Source organism: Gastrolobium bilobum, unplaced genomic scaffold, assembly GCF_033153095.1.
Source record: "Gastrolobium bilobum isolate Gb01-03AN ecotype WA unplaced genomic scaffold, APGP_CSIRO_Gbil_v1 utg92783, whole genome shotgun sequence".
In the NCBI taxonomy this organism is placed as follows: Eukaryota; Viridiplantae; Streptophyta; class Magnoliopsida; order Fabales; family Fabaceae; genus Gastrolobium; species Gastrolobium bilobum.
Window position 1 is genome coordinate 753 of NW_026896478.1, and position 22093 is coordinate 22845.

At 30.9% G+C, this 22093-nt stretch overlaps 2 protein-coding genes and 1 pseudogene across 2 annotated transcripts; 2 read left to right on the forward strand and 1 right to left on the reverse strand.

Annotated features, from left to right (window-relative positions):
- Window positions 1-6070: 6070 nt before the first annotated feature.
- On the reverse strand, window positions 6071-7458 carry LOC133299922 (serine/threonine-protein kinase PEPKR2-like). The gene is made up of 3 exons (XM_061499414.1): window positions 7437-7458; window positions 6823-7119; window positions 6071-6420 (listed from the first exon to the last, which is right to left on the reverse strand). Exons 1-3 carry the CDS (start codon window positions 7456-7458, stop codon window positions 6071-6073), a joined length of 669 nt encoding a protein of 222 aa, XP_061355398.1.
- Window positions 7459-10104: 2646 nt separating this feature from the next.
- Window positions 10105-12565, forward strand: LOC133299923 (serine/threonine-protein kinase PEPKR2-like; annotated as a pseudogene).
- A 3774-nt stretch (window positions 12566-16339) lies between these two features.
- Window positions 16340-21284, forward strand: LOC133299924 (serine/threonine-protein kinase PEPKR2-like). Its single transcript, XM_061499416.1, has 5 exons — window positions 16340-16441; window positions 17486-17879; window positions 18975-19568; window positions 20074-20370; window positions 20773-21284. The coding sequence occupies exons 1-5, from the start codon at window positions 16340-16342 to the stop codon at window positions 21120-21122; spliced, it is 1737 nt and encodes a 578-aa protein (XP_061355400.1). The 3' UTR covers window positions 21123-21284.
- The last annotated feature ends 809 nt before the right edge of the window (window positions 21285-22093 follow it).

Genomic DNA, 22093 nt, shown 5'->3' on the forward strand with positions numbered 1-22093 from the left:
AAACAACAAATAGGGTTTCTTCTTTCTCTGTCTCTCTCACGTTGTTGCGTTAGAACGATGGAAACTGAGGCGGTGGGAACCAATTAAAAGGCTAGATTTAGAATTTTATCTGCGTGTGTGATTTAATATAAAAAATTAATCAAGATTTGATGTGTGATTATATTTAATTTTTTTTTTATTTTTATTATAAAAAAATTTGGTTTGTTATTTAAATTAAAAGTAACAATTATTATTAATAAGGAAAATAAAATAAAGATTTGATTTGTGATTTAAACTCAAAAATCAATTTGAAAAATCTGTAATAATAAATGAAATAATTCAATAAATATTCTGAATCTCTAAGGAATAAGGATTACCTAATTTAAATTTAAATTATGTTTGTGAGAAATAAAATATATCAAATGAGATGTCATTGCGTAGATCTCGAAAAGTTATGTGGAATCAAAAAACAATTACCTGAATTGGATACCCGAGTCAAAAGTTATGGCCTTCAGAAGTTTTATGATTAAATTATTATTATTTTTTTATAAAAAATGACACGTGTCAACCTTAGGTGAGAGATGCCTAAATGAGGCGTCACATTGTAAAATAGATCCGTAATTATTTCCAAAACTACCATAAATGCGTAATATTTAATTAAAATGCAATAATTAAATTTTTTTGCCAATTTTATATATCTCAAAGATATGAATTAGTATTATTATATCTCCTTGGAGTGATGGATCAATCAACCAATTAATGACTCTACTAATTTAATTTAATATATTATTTAAAAGTAATATATTTAAAATCAAATTAAATCTAATCATGCCAATTATTAAAAAAACTTTAAAATATATCTTGTTTTTAAAATAAAATAAAATAAAAACATAAATGAAATGATAATTAAAATTCATAAAATTTATACTTAATATATTTTAATTTTATTTATCCTGATATGATAAGCATAGGTTGTGTCTAAATTTCTATATAAATACATAAAATACAAAATTTAAAAGTACACAATACGATAAAGTTTTGTTTCAAAATTTAAAAGTACATAATACAAAATTTAAAAGCACAAATTCTTTTAGTTTTAAAATAATCATTGTTTAAAGATTTGTACAAAAAGTAAATAATTCATTAAATTCTTTACGATTTAATGAAAATATAAGTTTATTTGATTATATTACACCTTCACTCTATTAAATCATTCTTATTCCAATAAGTAGAAATAAAAAAATAAAGTAGAGCTAAGAAAATAATATATTTTTTTCTTAAAGTGACAAATAATTTAGAATAAATTATAACTTTTTAAATACAATTAGATACATAAAATGTGCCTATCATAGTAGAAAGCAAGTTAAATTCAACACCATATTATTTAAGTGGAAAGTGTTTGTCATTTTAAATGACATAAAGTTATGTCATTTGTAACGCCCGGTCGCTTCAAGAATCAATGACTATCCCCACATTCTAACACGAGACTTTTCAGTGTGCTTTTTCCTCACTCGCACACTTCCCGGGAAAACTTCCTAGGAGGTCACTCATCCCATAATTGCTCCTAGTCAAGCACACCTAACTGTGGAGTTCTTCCGATCCGGGCTACCAAAAAGCAGATGCATCTTGTTAGTATAGGTAGTACCAATTGATTCTTATAAGCTATTCTCAAACTGTGCAGTCTCATACCTGCACATTCTTTGGAATTCTTCTCTTTCGGGTGTCGATTCGATTCATTCATGCATGTAACCCCACGCTGGAAGCCTGTCAGGAGTCACTCCTTGTCCGTGCCCCTTTGCACCGACGATTACTCCCTGCCCTCGTCAGTGCTCTAGATGTTACATCATTTTAATAGAGAGATTCACACAAGAAATTATTTTTTATTTAAAATTTAAATTAAAAAAATCACTCACTTTCTCTCCCATGATTTTCATTTCTTATCTCTATATCTCTCCTAAAATAATATAACTTATGTCATTTAAAATGACAAGCATCAAACTCATTATTTAAACATGGTCCTATCACTTAAGGAAGAAGAATATTATTTTTGAAATTAATGATTAATGCTATAAGCTTCTAAGTTATTATTTATGGTCTGAAATTAATTATGGCTTATGAATTTTTTTCAAAAATAAAATTACCTAAATTAGGCGTGATTGCCTCTTGATTGAAACCCAATTTAGACATCATTGGTGACGTGTCAGGTGTTGACACGTGTCACATTTTTAAACTCAGAAGTCTCTGTGTTTTGGGTTTGTGATTTAATATAAAAAATAAATCAAGATTTGATGTGTGATTTAAATTAAAAAATAACAATTATTATTAATAAGGAAAACAAAATAAAGATTTGATTTGTGATTTAAACTCAAAAATCAATTTGAAAAATCTGTATTAATAAAGGAAATAATTAAATAAATATTCTAAATCTCTAAGGAAGAAGGATTACCTGATTTAAATTTAAATTATGTTTGTGAGAAATAAAATATGTCAAATAAGATGTTATTGCGTCGATCTCGAAAATTTATGTGGAATCAAAAAAAGAATTACCCGATTTGGATACCCGAGTAAAAAATTATGGCCTTCAGAAGTTTTATGATTAAATTATATTTTTTTTGAAAAAAAATATGACACATGTCAACACCTGATGAGTGACGCCTAAATTAGGCGATTGCCTCTTGAGTGCGAGTTGGCTCCCTCCGGTATCCCCACGAGCTTCGACTCTTTGAGCCGGCTATGGGACTAATCCGGAGTGCGGGGGAACAGTGACCTTACACAAATTTTTGATATTCTTCTTGACTTTCTCCCTAATTTGTTCCCTAATTTCTATCTTAGGAATTTCCTTCATCCAATACCTGACTTTGTTTTTTCTTGAATTTCCTTTATTTGATTTCTCTTAATTCATATCAGGAATTTTTAAAAAATAAAATAATATATACTTGATAAATGGGTGTTCCCATTCCTTGATTCCAATTTAAATTCACAATAATAATAAAAGTGCTCTGTTTCACTTCTATGAGAATAAATGATTGTTTGGATGAGTTTTCAAAAAAAAAAATTTATATTTTATTTATTTTAGAAGTACTTTTTATAAAAGTTAAAGTTATTTAGATTTTTAAAAAATATTTAGTTTTTGAAAAAATATTTGTGTGTTTTAACTTATGTTATTTTTAGAAGCTAAAATTTTCATTTTAAAAAAAAGATTTTTAACTTTTTTTATGACTTTTACTCTTTTTAAAAGTAGACGTCCAAACATATTTCTCCCATACATGTTTTTTTTTTTCCTGAAGTACAACAACTTTTGAAGAGAGAAAAACCCATCCAAAGAGGTTTGTAATTTTTTAATGACATAAATCAAAGAAAATGAAAAAAAAGAAAAATATATCTTTTTACTTAAAAAAAAGCTATTTTTAAAATTTTTGATGTTAAAAAATAAAGAAAGAAAGATAAAAAGTTTTTTTTTTAATATTGCTCTTTTTTTACCGCCATTAACAAATTACATGTTATGGAATAAAAAAATTCAAATTTAAGAAAAATAATTCCTAAGAAAAAAAAATGAATATCGTCAAATTATATAAGAAAAAGCATTGAACGTGTATAAATTAGGAACTGTTTTAAAAAACTAATGAATAAAAATTTCGAAATGGTAATCCAAATGAAATTATTGGTATTTATTCCCTTCTTTATATTGTTCAATATCGGATTAATTACCATTTAATAGTCATCATATTAACGAAATTGGACTTTTTTCCTTACACACGTTTCTCATTTTCATCATATTAATTACCATTCAATATTGTCATCATATTAACATTGAACATGTATAAAGTATGAGTTGTTATAAAATACTAATGAATAACTTTAACTTGGATTTTGAAATGGTAATTCAAATTTGAAATCTGAAAATCATTGGTATTTATTCCCCCTTTATGATTGGTCAATACAGGTTAATTACCATTCAATAATAAAAACATATTGGACTTTTTTCCTTACACACATTTCTGATATTCTTCTTGACTTTCTCCCTAATTTGTTCCCTAATTTCTATCTTAGGAATTTCCTTCATCCAATACCTAACTTTGTTTTTTCTTGAATTTCCTTTATTTGATTTCTCTTAATTCATATCAGGAATTTTTAAAAAATTAAATAATATATACTTGATAAATGGGTGTTCCCATTCCTTGATTCCAATTTAAATTCACAATAATAATAAAAGTGCTCTGTTTCACTTCTATGAGAATAAGTGATTGTTTGGATGAGTTTTCAAAAAAAATATTTTTATATTTTATTTATTTTAGAAGTACTTTTTATAAAAGTTAATGTTATTTAGATTTTTAAAAAATAGATATTTATTTTAGAAGTACTTATGTTATTTTTAGAAGCTAAAATTTTCATTTAAAAAAAAAGATTTTTAACTTTTTTTTATGACTTTTACTTTTTTTAAAAGTAGACGTCCAAACATATTTCTCCCATACATGCTTTTTTTTTCCTGAAGTAAAACAACTTTTGAAGAGAGAAAAACCCATTTAAAGAGGCCCTAATAATTTTTTAATGACATGGAAGAAAATGAGAGAAAAGATTAAAAAAAAAAGATGACGCTAATTTTTTTAATTTTTTATTTCTATTATTTTAGTTCCTTTATTTTTTTTCTCTTCAGTCAATTGATAAAAGATTTGAAACTTTAAAAACTTTCTTCCCTTGTCTCCCCTCAATCCAAATATAAGGTTAAATTATAGAGAATCATCCCATTCTTCTAATAAAAACAAAAAGAGAATTATCTCGTATTTTAATTAAAATATATCATTTGTCCTCTCTTTATTGACAAAACTATTTATGTCTAAAAGGACATATTTACGTCCTTTAAAAGGACACACTAAATCCCTCTCTTTTTTCCTGATTTGATCGGAATACTTTGAGCCATGAGAGTAAAAATGTTTAAACATTTTTAAATTCACAATTTTCATGAATTACTAATTGTTTTGATTATATTTATAAAAATTATGAATTCAGTTTGGTGATTGGTTATGTTTTGATGATTTTTACTACAATCTAGAATTAATTTATTATGATTACATATTTTTCTATTCTTTTAACTAATAATAAACAAATTTGTTTAACATTAATTTCAATCTAGCATTTTATGAGCCAATCCTAATCATCATGACTCATGAGAGATCTAAATAATAAATTACCCTCTTCGTTAAAAAAATATTCCAAAGCATATGCACCTTTTCTTTCTTTTTCCGAGCATATGATTCACTAGGGGTGTTCGCGGTCTGGATTAGATCGATTTTGGAAGCAAAATTCATCCGATCCAATCCCTTCGTTTTGATCATATAATCATCCCTTCGGTTTTGATTTGTTTTCAAATCCGATCCGATCCGATCCAATCCAATTTTTTTCGGTTTGGATTGAATTATCTAATGTTTCCTTTTTCAACTATACCCTCTTCCTAAATATGTTCCTACCTATTATCTAGATTACCCCTTAACCTCACCTTAACAGATAAAGAATCTCAACTTTTATAGCCTTTCAAAATCTATCCCCCGGTAGTTAAGATTCGCCTCTTCTAAACACAAGTAGCTGTACTTTTTTTTCCTTTTTTTTTCAGTGAAAATAAGCAAGCAGCTGTCAACTCCATTTTCAAAGTAAACGCCATTGCTATATATAATTGACTCAAGGTCAAACTCCTCGCTACCATCTGTACAAAAAAGTATGTCTTGAAATACAAATTGCCAACACTAAATAAGTACACATGCAGCGCGTTATGGGAGGGATAACATACGCTTATGCACTCATGGTTTCAGATTAAAATCTTCCAAAAAAACATATGAGTAGGGTCAAGTTTTCACTGAAGTGAAATCATAGCATTCTATTTATCATGCTCCAGCAAGAGCAAAAACATGCAGTGACACACTAATATCATATTCACAGGTTCTGTACAACTAGCTGAGTTTTCTCAGTAATCATTATTTAGAGGAAAAAAATGTAATCCACTTTTGCCAACTGTAGAATGTGTTGGGCAAAGTATACTATAAAACCCCAGCTAAAGCAGCAGAGATAGTGGTTTATGGGGTGTCAACCTGTCAGTAGGTCAAAATGCTTTACAGAGGTTAGCCCTCATGTTATATAAACCTTGCTGATGAATTGGAACTGCCCACAACTTGCTCCTCTTTGGTTCAGATATCCTTACATGTGAAATTGCATTGGCAAGTGCATCAATCCACACACAAACATCATGATATTCTGAATTGCAACTTTCAGATGATGAAGAAAGGCTTGAAACCTCATTAAGGAACCCATCATCCATCCTGTTTCTTCCTAACCTAGGTTCAGGTGCAGCAACAAAGTTGTGGCAAGCAGCTCCATTTTGGTGCTTCAACTTTGATTCAACGGGCAGGATCTTCAATGTACGTTCTGTGTAGAAAGATATCCATGGATGTCCTGAAATTGAACCACATAATATTAATTTAACATGCAAACAATCGAACAGTTCTTAAAACTTAAAAGTACTGTCATTTTATTTCCTGTTTAAAAACATTAGGGAGAAAAAGAGAGCCTCAACCACATAGAAGAACACATAATAAAAACTAACAAAAGTATGTGAGAATTAACAGATTCCCACCACTGTTATCCCAACCAAAACAAGGCAATCCTTCTAATTATTAAGAATTCATGTGAAAGGCAAAGATACTTTTCAACAAAACTTGGAAATTTCTAATTTTAATTATTTCAAGATTAAAAAACAAAAAATCAGACCAAATACAACTAGTCTTTGGTGTATTCATCATTGAGGAAGAGAGATAAAGCACGCTACAAAACATTAATAATCTACCATAAACTTACTAAGTACTTCATCAGCTGTTATCCTTGCTGAAATATCCCTTGTCAGCATTCTCCCAACAAGATCTCGTGCAGGTTTAGATATTGATTCCCACATCCCGGTTTGGAAATCTAGCTTGGAATTCTTAATAGCCTCAAAAACTGCTTCTTGTGAATCCCCTTTAAATGGAAGAACACCAACCAACAGAGCATGCAGGAGCACTCCAGCACTCCATATATCCGCCTTTTCTGAGTATCTACCCAACAAAACTTCTGGTGCAACATATGCAGGGCTCCCAGCCAAACCCGTCAAGTTCTGACCTGCAATGCAAATTTCTAGACAATGAGGCTATGCATAAATTACTCATGTATGCATGTATGTATCTTTTACTTATGTGTGTGTATTTATATATATGTCAATTGAATTACTGATATTTTTAAAAGCTTAAAAATTAAACAAAGTGACCTTAGAGTATGAATGGTTAGCTTCAAACTATTATAAGCATTTTCTCTAGGACCTCTTATTCTTAGACCGCTAGCAAATTTAATTGAATACTGAACATAGAAAACTTAAGGGAGATGACCATCTGAACTCTCCAATTTTTACTCCTATGTACAGGGTAACATTAGTAAAGTACAATTCAGTTGAAAGCTCGTCATGATGAACTTCTTCAAACTTGCCTAGACATTTTTTATTAACAGAATGACTAGGATGGAATTTTACACAAGGCAGGTTGTGTAAGGATTGTATTCATAGAAGTTAGCACTTATATAATAAATAAAATTTACTGAAATGTAGCTGGGGCTCCGACCCTACCTAAGCATAATGTGGTTCCGCCACTGATGGGCAAGAAAACAAAAAAAAAACCGTCTAACGTCCAAAAGAATGGCTCCACACAATGGCGGAGCCAGAATTTAACTTTAATTGGGGCAAAAAATTTGACATGTCAAACATTTATCATAATTACACATACCTTTTATTTTTTAATAATATAATATATGATGATTTATATTATTCATTTAAAAACATATTCTGAGATCAATTAGAATAATGTTTGGTTCATTACTTATTATGTTGTGGGAGGAAAGTGAAATTTTATGTTTGAAATGTTTGTCGAAAAAGTTAGTGCATTTTTATATGTTTGCTCTGATATATAATCAATGACAATTAGGCTGCGCATGACAATCATTCTGATTCCTGACACTGTTTCTGAAAAGGAATGATTCTTTTCTATTTCTGTGCCTTGGAACAATTCTGAGAATCAGAATTACGTTTGTTAACATATTTTCTTTTTATTCCGAGAATCAGAATTACGTTTGATAACACATTTTTTTTTATTCCGATAATCAAAATTACGTTTGATAACACATTAAAATCTATTTCTTTACTTTTGTTTATAGATTTCATCAACTGTATAAAATTGCAAATGACAATAGATTTTAACCGAAATACCAAGTTTTATATTTAAAAAATTATATAAAAATTTATAATATTTTATTATATAGTTTTTTTACGACAATTCACATTTTTAACTATTATTTTTCAATCGTCTTCACAATTCACATTTTTTTTTCTCATTCCCTTGACCATTTTATTTTTTAATATCATATGCTAATATATAGTTGTCGGGATAGGATATTGTGACACCCAAGTTATGTTACACCCATGTGACACCCAGTCATTCTCACCGTTAGATCGCTTATGTTGATCCAACGGTTATATTTATTTCCATCTTTGTATGATCATGATTTCCCAAATTTAATATTTTATATTTATTTCTACCTTTGTATGGTTATGATTTCCCATATTTAATGCTTTCACTTTAAATTTAGGAAATCATGACCATACAAAGATGGAAATAAATATAACCGTTGGATCAACATAAGCGATCTAACGGTGAGATTGACTGGGTGTCACATGGGTGTAACATAACTTGGGTGTCACAATATCCTATCCCATAGTTGTCATGCCTTAACCTCATCTTTGGATTGAGAGGAGAAAATGGAAATTTTTTTTTAAAGTTTCAAATCTTTTCTCAATTGACTCAAGAGAAGAAAAATAAAGCAACTAAAATAATAGAAATCAAAAATTAAAAAAATTAGTGTCATCTCTTTCTTAATCTTTTCTCTCATTTTCTTCCATGTCATTAAAAATTTATTAGGGCCGTTTGGATGAATTTTTCTCTCTCAAAAAGTTGTCTTTCTTCAGAAAAAAAAAGCATGTATGAAAAAATATGTTTGGACGCCTGCTTTTAAAAAAAGCAAAAGTCATAAAAAAAGTCAAAAATCTATTTATTTTTTTAAACTGAAAATTTTAACTTCTAAAAATAACATAAGTCAAATATTTTTTCAAAAACTAAATATTTTTTAAAAATCTAAATAACTTTAACTTTTATAAAAAGCACTTCTAAAATAAGTAAGGTATAATTTTTTTTTGAAAACTCATCCAAATAAACACTTATTCTCGTAGAAGTGAAACAGAGCACTTTTATTATTATTGTGAAGGAATGGAAACACCCATTATCAAGTATATATTATTTTATTTTTAAAAAATTCCTGATATGAATTAAGATAAATCAATTAAAGGAAATTCAAGAAAAACAAAGTGAGGTATTGGATGAAGGAAATTCCTAAGATAGAAATTAGGGAACAAATTAGGGAGAAAGTCAAGAAGAATATCAGAAAATTATGTAAGGAAAAAAGTCCAGTTTCGTTAATATGATGACAATATTGAATGGTAATTAACCTGGTATTGACCAATCATAAAGGGAGAATAAATACCAATGATTTTCAGAATTCAAATTTGAATTACCATTTCAAAATCCAAGTTAAAGTTATTTATTAGTATTTTATAACAACTCCTACTTTATGCATGTTCAATGTTAATATGATGACAATATTGAACGGTAATTAATATGATGAAAATGAGAAATGTGTGTAAGGAAAAAATCCAATTTGTTATTCCCATGGGATTGGCGTATCAGATTGGATCAAAGTTAAGAGCAATATTACAAAAAAAGCTTTTTATCTTTCTTTTTTTTTAACTTTTCAACAATTTAAAAAATAGCAGAGGTGAAAATTAAGGACTTGTTTGAATTTTTTTTTCTTTCAAAAACTGCATTTTTAAGGAAAAAAATATTTTTCACTATACGTTAGTTGCGATTTCTATTTTAAAAAAAGCATAAATTGCAAAAAAGTCAAACATTTATGTGAAATTTGTTGACTATTGAATGGTAATTAATATGATGAAAATGAGAAACGTGTGTAAGGAAAAAAGTCCAATTTCGTTAATATAATGACTATTAAATGGTAATTAATCTGGTATTGAACAATATAAAGAAGGGAATAAATACCAATAATTTCCAGAATTATACACGTTCAATGCTTTTTCTTATATAATTTGACGATATTCATTTTTTTTCTTACTAGTTCATTATTTTTCTTACCTAATTTGACCCTGTTGATTTTTTTATTCCACTGATTGAGGAAATTTTTTAAAATCGTAATCAAATACACCCCTTGAAATAGTGACGCACGCAGGAGAACATAAACTGGAACATCCTATATTATATTAAAGGAAACAACGTTAGCTAAGCAAAAAGAGTGTGACTCTCAGAGAGTACCCGTCTTCTTCTTTCTTTTTACTAAGATAGACTCAGCTGGTTCCTACAAGAGTAGGGTGGCGGGTTTTTCCACTGCTCCTCCTTGTGGGACATTGTCTCTGATGACCGCGGGAAGAGGCCTAAAGAGGAAGATAGGTTGCATTGACGTGGCTACCCAGATGGGGAGGAAGAACAAGATTAAGGAAAGTATGGATCTGTTTCGTTGTGTAGGTCTCTTGTTGGCGGCGCGGAGTATGCGTGTAAGACTCTGAAGAAGGGGGATGAGACTGTTTACAGGGAGGTGGAGATAATGCAGCATTTGTCTGGGCATCCTGGGGTTGTGACTCTGCTGGCAGTGTATGAGGAAGCTGATTGCTCTCATCTGGTGATGGAATTGTGCTCTGGGGGAAGACTTGTCGACCAGATGTTTAGGGAGGGCCCTTGTTCTGAACAGCGGGTTGCTAATATACTTAAGGAAGTGATGTTGGTCATCAAGTATTGTCATGATATGGGAGTTGTGCACAGAGATATCAAGCCTGAGAATATTCTGCTTACTGCTTCGGGGGAAATAAAGCTTGCTGATTTTGGCCTGGCCATGAGAATTTCTAAGGGTAATATGTTAAACCTGTTTGGATGATCTTCTTTTTTTGTTATCCTATGGTATATATATGTGCTAACTTCTATGAATAGAATCCTTACACAACCTTCCTTGTGTAAAATTCCATCCTAGTCATTCTGTTAATAAAAAATGTCTAGGCAAGTTTGAAGAAGTTCATCATGATGAGCTTTCAACTGAATTGTACTTTACTAATGTTACCCTGTACATAGGAGTAAAAATTGGAGAGTTCAAATGGTCATCTCCCTTAAGTTTACTATGTTCAGTATTCAATTAAATTTGCTAGCGGTCTAAGAATAAGAGGTCCTAGAGAAAATGCTTATAATAGTTTGAAGCTAACCATTCATACTCTAAGGTCACTTTGTTTAATTTTTAAGCATTTAAAAATATCAGTAATTCAATTGACATATATATAAATACACACACATAAGTAAAAGATACATACATGCATACATGAGTAATTTATGCATAGCCTCATTGTCTAGAAATTTGCATTGCAGGTCAGAACTTGACGGGTTTGGCTGGGAGCCCTGCATATGTTGCACCAGAAGTGTTGTTGGGTAGATACTCAGAAAAGACGGATATATGGAGTGCTGGAGTGCTCCTGCAAGCTCTGTTGGTTGGTGTTCTTCCATTTAAAGGGGATTCACAAGAAGCAGTTTTTGAGGCTATTAAGAATTCCAAGCTAGAGTTCCAAACCGGGATGTGGGAATCAATATCTAAACCTGCACGAGATCTTGTTGGGAGAATGCTGACAAGGGATATTTCAGCAAGGATAACAGCTGATGAAGTACTTAGTAAGTTTATGGTAGATTATTAATGTTTTGTAGCGTGCTTTATCTCTCTTCCTCAATGATGAATACACCAAAGACTAGTTGTATTTGGTCTGATTTTTTGTTTTTTAATCTTGAAATAATTAAAATTAGAAATTTCCAAGTTTTGTTGAAAAGTATCTTTGCCTTTCACATGAATTCTTAATAATTAGAAGGATTGCCTTGTTTTGGTTGGGATAACAGTGGTGGGAATCTGTTAATTCTCACATACTTTTGTTAGTTTTTATTATGTGTTCTTCTATGTGGTTGAGGCTCTCTTTTTCTCCCTAATGTTTTTAAACAGGAAATAAAATGACAGTACTTTTAAGTTTTAAGAACTGTTCGATTGTTTGCATGTTAAATTAATATTATGTGGTTCAATTTCAGGACATCCATGGATATCTTTCTACACAGAACGTACATTGAAGATCCTGCCCGTTGAATCAAAGTTGAAGCACCAAAATGGAGCTGCTTGCCACAACTTTGTTGCTGCACCTGAACCTAGGTTAGGAAGAAACAGGATGGATGATGGGTTCCTTAATGAGCTTTCAAGCCTTTCTTCATCATCTGAAAGTTGCAATTCAGAATATCATGATGTTTGTGTGTGGATTGATGCACTTGCCAATGCAATTTCACATGTAAGGATATCTGAACCAAAGAGGAGCAAGTTGTGGGCAGTTCCAATTCATCAGCAAGGTTTATATAACATGAGGGCTAACCTCTGTAAAGCATTTTGACCTACTGACAGGTTGGCACCCCATAAACCACTATCTCTGCTGCTTTAGCTGGGGTTTTATAGTATACTTTGCCCAACACATTCTACAGTTGGCAAAAGTGGATTACATTTTTTTCCTCTAAATAATGATTACTGAGAAAACTCAGCTAGTTGTACAGAACCTGTGAATATGATATTAGTGTGTCACTGCATGTTTTTACTCTTGCTGGAGCATGATAAATAGAATGCTATGATTTCACTTCAGTGAAAACTTGACCCTACTCATATGTTTTTTTGGAAGATTTTAATCTGAAACCATGAGTGCATAAGCGTATGTTATCCCTCCCATAACGCGTTGCATGTGTACTTATTTAGTGTTGGCAATTTGTATTTCAAGACATACTTTTTTGTACAGATGGTAGCGAGGAGTTTGACCTTGAGTCAATTATATATAGCAATGGCGTTTACTTTGAAAATGGAGTTGACAGCTGCTTGCTTATTTTCACTGAAAAAAAAAGGAAAAAAAGTACAGCTACTTGTGTTTAGAAGAGGCGAATCTTAACTATCGGGGGATAGATTTTGAAAGGCTATAAAAGTTGAGATTCTTTATCTGTTAAGGTGAGGTTAAGGGGTAATCTAGATAATAGGTAGGAACATATTTAGGAAGAGGGTATAGTTGAAAAAGGAAACATTAGATAATTCAATCCAAACCGAAAAAAATTGGATTGGATTGGATCGGATCGGATTTGAAAACAAATCAAAACCGAAGGGATGATTATATGATCAAAACGAAGGGATTGGATCGGATGAATTTTGCTTCCAAAATCGATCTAATCCAGACCGCGAACACCCCTAGTGAATCATATGCTCGGAAAAAGAAAGAAAAGGTGCATATGCTTTGGAATATTTTTTTAACGAAGAGGGTAATTTATTATTTAGATCTCTCATGAGTCATGATGATTAGGATTGGCTCATAAAATGCTAGATTGAAATTAATGTTAAACAAATTTGTTTATTATTAGTTAAAAGAATAGAAAAATATGTAATCATAATAAATTAATTCTAGATTGTAGTAAAAATCATCAAAACATAACCAATCACCAAACTGAATTCATAATTTTTATAAATATAATCAAAACAATTAGTAATTCATGAAAATTGTGAATTTAAAAATGTTTAAACCCAAAGTTTCTGGTTAGCTCATTACAAGTTGAGAGAAAAGTAAATTAATATGGATTGAATTTTGGTAACTTAAACCAGATTAATTGATAAGTCATGACTCAATTTAACAACTCCGGTATCGAGGTATAAGTGTTTACTCTACTTTCGCTTTGAGTCAACTATGTATTATGGTAAAATAAGAATAAAAATTTCATGGATATATCTTAAACATAAATTTCCTTTATTAATACAGATTTTTCAAATTGATTTTTGAGTTTAAATCACAAATCAAATCTTTATTTTGTTTTCCTTATTAATAATAATTGTTATTTTTTAATTTAAATCACACATCAAATCTTGATTTATTTTTTATATTAAATCACAAACCCAAAACACAGAGACTTCTGAGTTTAAAAATGTGACACGTGTCAACACGCAATCACGCCTAATTTAGGTAATTTTATTTTTGAAAAAAATTCATAAGCCATAATTAATTTCAGACCATAAATAATAACTTAGAAGCTTATAGCATTAATCATTAATTTCAAAAATAATATTCTTCTTCCTTAGAGATTTAGAATATTTATTTAATTATTTCCTTTATTTCTACAGATTTTTCAAAATGATTTTTTAGTTTAAGTCACAAATCAAATCTTTATTTTGTTTTCCTTATTAATAATAATTTTAATTTTAATTTTTAATTTAAATCACAAACCAAATTTTTGTTATAATAAAAAAATATTATTAAAAAAAAATTAAATCACAAATCAAAATTTTATTTATTTATTTATTTATATTAAATCACAAATCCAGAACTCAGAGGCTTCCGGGTTTAATGTTTCTTATAATATTATTCTTGCAAATTTAAATTGTGTTTGTGAGAAATAAAATATGTCAAATGAGATCTCATTGCGTAGATCTCAAAAAGTTATGAGGAATTAAAAAAAGAATTACCTGATTTGGATACCCGAGTCAAAAGTTACGGCCTTCAGAAGTTTTATGATTAAATTATTATTTTTTTGGAAAAAAAATATGACATGTGTCAATATCTGATAAATGACGCCTAAATTAAGTATGATTGCCTCTTGAGTGACGCCCAATTTAGGCGTCTTGAGTGACGCCCAAATTGGTCGTTATATTGTACAATAAATATATAATTATTTCCAAAACTGTAATAAATGCGTAATTAATTTATTAAAAAACATGGACTTAATTTTTTTGGCTAATCCCGTCAAAGCATTTGACGTATTAGGTCTTGAAGTTTGATAACTAATCATGTCTAATTTGTTGTCCTGCACAAGTTTGATAATCAGGTCTTGCTTGGGTTTTTTCTTAAAAAAAAAAAAAGCTAAAAACAAATTAAGTGATAGGACCATGTTTAAATAATGAGTTTGATGTTTGTCATTTTAAATGACATAAGTTATATTATTTTAGGAGAGATATAGAGATAAGAAATGAAAATCATGGGAGAGAAAGTGAGTGATTTTTTTAATTTAAATTTTAAATAAAAAATAATTTCTTGTGTGAATCTCTCTATTAAAATGATGTAACATCTAGAGCGCTGACGAGGGCAGGGAGTAATCGCCGGTGCAAAGGGGCACGGACAAGGAGTGACTCCTGACAGGCTTCCAGCGTGGGGTTACATGCATGAATGAATCGAATCGACACCCGAAAGAGAAGAATTCCAAAGACTGTGCAGGTATGAGACTGCACAGTTTGAGAATAGCTTATAAGAATCAATTGGTACTACCTATACTAACAAGATGCATCTGCTTTTCGGTAGCCCGGATCGGAAGAACTCCACAGTTAGGTGTGCTTGACTAGGAGCAATTATGGGATGAGTGACCTCCTAGGAAGTTTTCCCGGACTGAAAAGTCTCGTGTTAGTATGTGGGGATAGTCATTGATTCTTGAAGCGACCGGGCGTTACAAATGACATAACTTTATGTCATTTAAAATGACAAACACTTTCCACTTAAATAATATGGTGTTGAATTTAACTTGCTTTCTACTATGATAGGCACATTTTATGTATCTAATTGTATTTAAAAAGTTATAATTTATTCTAAATTATTTGAGGCGAATCCAATTCAGGTAATTGTTTTTTATTTTAGACGCAATGACATAGATATATTTTATTCTTCACAAACATAATTTAAATAATAATATTTTAAATTATTACATTTATTATTACAGATTTTTCAAATTGATTTTTGAGTTTAAATCACATATAAAATAATTAATAATAATTGGGATTTTAATTTAAATAACAAACCAAATTTTTTTATAAGAAAAAGAAATCTAATCACACAGAAATCTTGATTAATTTTTTATAGTTCACAGACTTTTCTTCAAAATCCAAAACTTTTAAAAAATTAAATCACATATCACAAATTTTAATATCACCATTTTAAAGAACATGTATAGTCACCGCCTCAGCATTCAGTTTTTGCTTGTTGTTCTGGAGATCTACTGACTTGTTTTAAGGAGAAGTTGAACAGTGCTGATGACTACCAAGCTTTCTTGAAGTGCTTCATAGTTTTGTGAACAAGATAAAGAAAAAAAGTGAATGAATGTTTTTTTTAATATGTACCGCAAAGAGCATAAGGACATAGGTGAAATTTTTGAGGTTTAACATGCACAAGAAGCGGAGGAAACGTGAGAGTAAGGATATGAGGATTAATCGTGATCAGGATGAGAGAGAACCTGATCATATAAATGCTCAACAATTTCTTGAGGTATCCATTTCTCCCCTTTTTAACGGTTTTATTGGATGATTCTTTCTCTCTACATTTTCATTTTCCTAGCTCATGGGGTTGGGTTTGCTAGAACTAATCTGACTCATAACTTATTACCCCAAAGTTATTGCTGATTATTTAGGACGAAAATGTTGTTTTCTGTTAGTTGAGTGTAATGCAGTTTTCTCAATCAACCTAGTTAGTTTGAGTATAAGAAGGAATTGGAGTGAATGTAAACTTATTTACATAACAGAATATAATTTTGTGACTGAGTAGGTTCCTTTTTTATTTTTTATTTTTATTTTTTAAGTTTGTTCTGTTTTTTTTTTTCTTTGTACGTTTCGTCTGTTCTAGTATGTGTTTATGTTTGTTGAGTAAATGTAAGTATCAGAGAGAGAGAGGGAGAGAGAGAGGAGGAGGAGGAGAAAGAGAGAAGAGATCAGAGAAAGTTTCTGAGTGAGAACTGTGTTATTGACTTAAGATTAAACTGATTACAGTGTCCCCCCAGCTCAGCAAATCTAACTTCTAACAGAAACTGAGCTGGCACGAAACAAACTCTTAACAGTTCAGAAACTATATCACAAAACACAGAGTTGTCTTTTGCAGTATATATAGAAAGGATACTGATGCAGAGTAAATCATATGCGTTTACTCTATTATAGGCATTACATTTAAGAGAATAAACTTTAATTTAATATATAAGAATGTATTCTACTTTTTTGCCCCTTTCTTTCATTCCCTATTTAGTACAGACGGCTTGTAATTCTTGATTTGTTTTTAAGATGGAAATTGTTATAGGATTCTTTTGATGGACAACGATTAAAGTGCCACATTTTTTGTAAAAAATTATCTGAATGTCACATTTTGTAAATTTTTGTTCATAATGTCACGTTACCTAACTCGCTTACAATACCTGGTGAGTTAGGCGTTGTCACATTTAGATGGGCGAACATTATTTATAGAATAAAAAATAATAATATTGTAAAGACTCATGTGAGATTTTTGTCAATATAAAATAATAACAGCAGGGATTTGAACTTGCAGCGCTTTCATGAGAAAAAGAAATCTGTCAAGAAAGCTGAAGGTTTTGGGTTGGCTTCAGACTTTTCTTCTAAGGAAGACAAGGATACCTTAAAGAACATGTATAGTCAAGCATTCAGTTTCTTTGAGAAAGTTAAGGAGAAGTTGAACAGTGCTGATGACTACCAAGCTTTCTTGAAGTGCCTTCATAATTTTTTCGTCAGTGAAATAATAAAAAGGAATGAATTGCAAAATTTGGTAACCGATTTACTTGGAAAGCATCTTGATCTTATGGTGGAATTCAATGATTTCCTGGAGTGTTTGGAAAATATTGATGGGTTCCTTGCTGGTGTCATGAGTAAAAAGTCACTAAGATCATCAAAGTTGGAGGACAAAGACAAAGACAAAGAGCAGAAGCGTGAGATGGATGGAGCTAAAGAGAATATTGATTTCAAATTGATATAACAATAACCAATCAAATAATAAGAGTGATAAGTCTAAAATAATAATAAATATAACTTTCTCCGCTTCTCAATTCGCTATAACCTTTTTTTCTCCATCCTAACCAAGTTAGTACTCTCAATTTGCCGTTGATTTTAGAGTACATAAAACATCTGGTGTGATTATGCACGTCAAAATTTTGTTCCGGCAGGCTACTATCCTCCAAAGGTCGCCCAAAACTTTTTACCTCAATAATAATAATAATTTTACAGTTGAATATAATATTTTCAATTATATGTTTTGGATTGAGAGTATGAATCGATGATAGAAATATGAATTATTTAAAATAAATAAAAATATATCGCTAAGCATATTTTTGAAAAAATGACAATTAATTAAAAATATCATGATTCATGAAGAAGTAATTATAAGGTCTAAACAGTAACTTCAGTCATCATAACCACAACTAACAAATATATACATATTATAATTTATACATAATCGATACATTATTTTGCCGTGTGAAATTTTCCAAGCTCAATATTGTTAACACACAAATTGCAAGTTTTCCTCACACATAACTTCCATGTAGGGATTTAAATGGATCAAATGGTCTATTAAGTGTTTATAATTCGGTCTAAGTAGGTTAGGTTTGACCTAGCTAATATATTTAGTAAAATAAAATAGGCTTGGACCTCAAAAAAAACTTGTTTAGAAAACATTTCCTTTTACAAATATTGACCTATACGTCAGTATATCGTATTATTTAATTTAATTCAAATAAAATAAATAATTATTTATATAAATTTAACTAATAAAAATTTTATATATATATATATATATATATATATATATATTAACTTTGATAATTATTAAAGATTCGTAGGCTTAAACATGTTAATATGCCTAGGTCATATATTTTGATTTTTAAATATAGACAAGACCAAACCTATAATGTAGAGTACACCAAATTAATAGGTCAAACCAAGTTCAAAATATTTTATATAAACTTAACGTATTTAGGCCAAAACCTAATCTGACGAGTGGTAGTCTTAATTTCTATTTAAGATAGACTCAGCTGGTTCCTACAAGAGTAGGGTGGCGGGTTTTGCCACTGCTCCTCCTTGTGGGACATTGTCTCTGATGACCGCGGGAAGAGGCCTAAAGAGGAAGATAGGTTGCATTGACGTGGCTACCCAGATGGGGAGGAAGAACAAGATTGAAGATGATTATGTTACTGGGGTGAGGATCGGGCAAGGAAAGTATGGATCTGTTTCGTTGTGTAGGTCTCTTGTTGGCGGCGCGGAGTATGCGTGTAAGACTCTGAAGAAGGGGGATGAGACTGTTTACAGGGAGGTGGAGATAATGCAGCACTTGTCTGGGCATCCTGGGGTTGTGACTCTGCTGGCAGTGTATGAGGAAGCTGATTGCTCTCATCTGGTGATGGAATTGTGCTCTGGGGGAAGACTTGTCGACCAGATGTTTAGGGAGGGCCCTTGTTCTGAACAGCGGGCTGCTAATATACTTAAGGAAGTGATGTTGGTCATCAAGTATTGTCATGATATGGGAGTTGTGCACAGAGATATCAAGCCTGAGAATATTCTGCTTACTGCTTCGGGGGAAATAAAGCTTGCTGATTTTGGCCTGGCCATGAGAATTTCTAAGGGTAATATGTTAAACCTGTTTGGATGATCTTCTTTTTTTGTTATCCTATGGTATATATATGTGCTAACTTCTATGAATAGAATCCTTACACAACCTTCCTTGTGTAAAATTCCATCCTAGTCATTCTGTTAATAAAAAATGTCTAGGCAAGTTTGAAGAAGTTCATCATGATGAGCTTTCAACTGAATTGTACTTTACTAATGTTACCCTGTACATAGGAGTAAAAATTGGAGAGTTCAAATGGTCATCTCCCTTAAGTTTACTATGTTCAGTATTCAATTAAATTTGCTAGCGGTCTAAGAATAAGAGGTCCTAGAGAAAATGCTTATAATAGTTTGAAGCTAACCATTCATACTCTAAGGTCACTTTGTTTAATTTTTAAGCATTTAAAAATATCAGTAATTCAATTGACATATATATAAATACACACACATAAGTAAAAGATACATACATGCATACATGAGTAATTTATGCATAGCCTCATTGTCTAGAAATTTGCATTGCAGGTCAGAACTTGACGGGTTTGGTTGGGAGCCCTGCATATGTTGCACCAGAAGTGTTGTTGGGTAGATACTCAGAAAAGGCGGATATATGGAGTGCTGGAGTGCTCCTGCATGCTCTGTTGGTTGGTGTTCTTCCATTTAAAGGGGATTCACAAGAAGCAGTTTTTGAGGCTATTAAGAATTCCAAGCTAGAGTTCCAAACCGGGATGTGGGAATCAATATCTAAACCTGCACGAGATCTTGTTGGGAGAATGCTGACAAGGGATATTTCAGCAAGGATAACAGCTGATGAAGTACTTAGTAAGTTTATGGTAGATTATTAATGTTTTGTAGCGTGCTTTATCTCTCTTCCTCAATGATGAATACACCAAAGACTAGTTGTATTTGGTCTGATTTTTTGTTTTTTAATCTTGAAATAATTAAAATTAGAAATTTCCAAGTTTTGTTGAAAAGTATCTTTGCCGTTCACATGAATTCTTAATAATTAGAAGGATTGCCTTGTTTTGGTTGGGATAACAGTGGTGGGAATCTGTTAATTCTCACATACTTTTGTTAGTTTTTATTATGTGTTCTTCTATGTGGTTGAGGCTCTCTTTTTCTCCCTAATGTTTTTAAACAGGAAATAAAATGACAGTACTTTTAAGTTTTAAGAATTGTTCGATTGTTTGCATGTTAAATTAATATTATGTGGTTCAATTTCAGGACATCCATGGATATCTTTCTACACAGAACGTACATTGAAGATCCTGCCCGTTGAATCAAAGTTGAAGCACCAAAATGGAGCTGCTTGCCACAACTTTGTTGCTGCACCTGAACCTAGGTTAGGAAGAAACAGGATGGATGATGGGTTCCTTAATGAGGTTTCAAGCCTTTCTTCATCATCTGAAAGTTGCAATTCAGAATATCATGATGTTTGTGTGTGGATTGATGCACTTGCCAATGCAATTTCACATGTAAGGATATCTGAACCAAAGAAGAGCAAGTTGTGGGCAGTTCCAATTCATCAACAAGGTTTATATAACATGAGGGCTAACCTCTGTAAAGCATTTTGACCTACTGACAGGTTGACACCCCATAAACCACTATCTCTGCTGCTTTAGCTGGGGTTTTATAGTATACTTTGCCCAACACATTCTACAGTTGGCAAAAGTGGATTACATTTTTTTCCTCTAAATAATGATTACTGAGAAAACTCAGCTAGTTGTACAGAACCTGTGAATATGATATTAGTGTGTCACTGCATGTTTTTGCTCTTGCTGGAGCACTTATTTAGTGTTGGCAATTTGTATTTCAAGACATACTTTTTTGTACAGATGGTAGCGAGGAGTTTGACCTTGAGTCAATTATATATAGCAATGGCGTTTACTTTGAAAATGGAGTTGACAGCTGCTTGCTTATTTTCACTGAAAAAAAAGGAAAAAAAAGTACTTCTACTTGTGTTTAGAAGAGGCGAATCTTAACTACCAGGGGATAGATTTTGAAAGGCTATAAAATTTAGATTATTTATCTGTTAAGGTGAGGTTAAGGGGTAATCGAGATAATAGGTAGGAACATATTTAGGAAGAGGGTATAGCTGAAAAAGGAAACATTAGATAATTCAATCCAAACCGAAAAAAATTGGATTGGATCGGATCAGATCGGATCGGATTTGAAAACAAATTAAAACCGAATGCATGATTATATGATTAAACCGAAGGGATTGGATCGGATGAATTTTGCTTCCAAAATCGATCCAATCCAGACCGCGAACACCCCTAGTGAATCATATGCTCGGAAAAAGAAAGAAAATGTGCATATGCTTTGGAATATTTTTTTAACGAAGGAGGTAATTTATTATTTAGATCTCTCATGAGTCATGATGATTAGGATTGGCTCATAAAATGCTAGATTGAAATTAATGTTAAACAAATTTGTTTATTATTAGTTAAAAGAATAGAAAAATATGTAATCATAATAAATTAATTCTAGATTGTAGTAAAAATCATCAAAACATAACCAATCACCAAACTAAATTAATAATTTC

What these genes read in the sequence shown, in the direction of transcription:
- LOC133299922 (XM_061499414.1), bottom strand. Translation starts at nt 7,458, where the DNA reads ATGACGAGCTTTCAACTGAATT. An exon ending in GACGAGCTTTCAACTGAATT is followed by an intron (nt 7,120 to 7,436) that starts GTACTTTACTAA and finishes TTTGCATTGCAG; the next exon opens with GTCAGAACTTGACGGGTTTG. An exon ending in AACAGCTGATGAAGTACTTA is followed by an intron (nt 6,421 to 6,822) that starts GTAAGTTTATGG and finishes GTTCAATTTCAG; the next exon opens with GACATCCATGGATATCTTTC.
- LOC133299924 (XM_061499416.1), top strand. Translation starts at nt 16,340, where the DNA reads ATGCACAAGAAGCGGAGGAAACGTGAGAGTAAGGATATGAGGATTAAT. An exon ending in CAAAGACAAAGAGCAGAAGC is followed by an intron (nt 17,880 to 18,974) that starts GTGAGATGGATG and finishes TATTTAAGATAG; the next exon opens with ACTCAGCTGGTTCCTACAAG. An exon ending in GGCCATGAGAATTTCTAAGG is followed by an intron (nt 19,569 to 20,073) that starts GTAATATGTTAA and finishes TTTGCATTGCAG; the next exon opens with GTCAGAACTTGACGGGTTTG.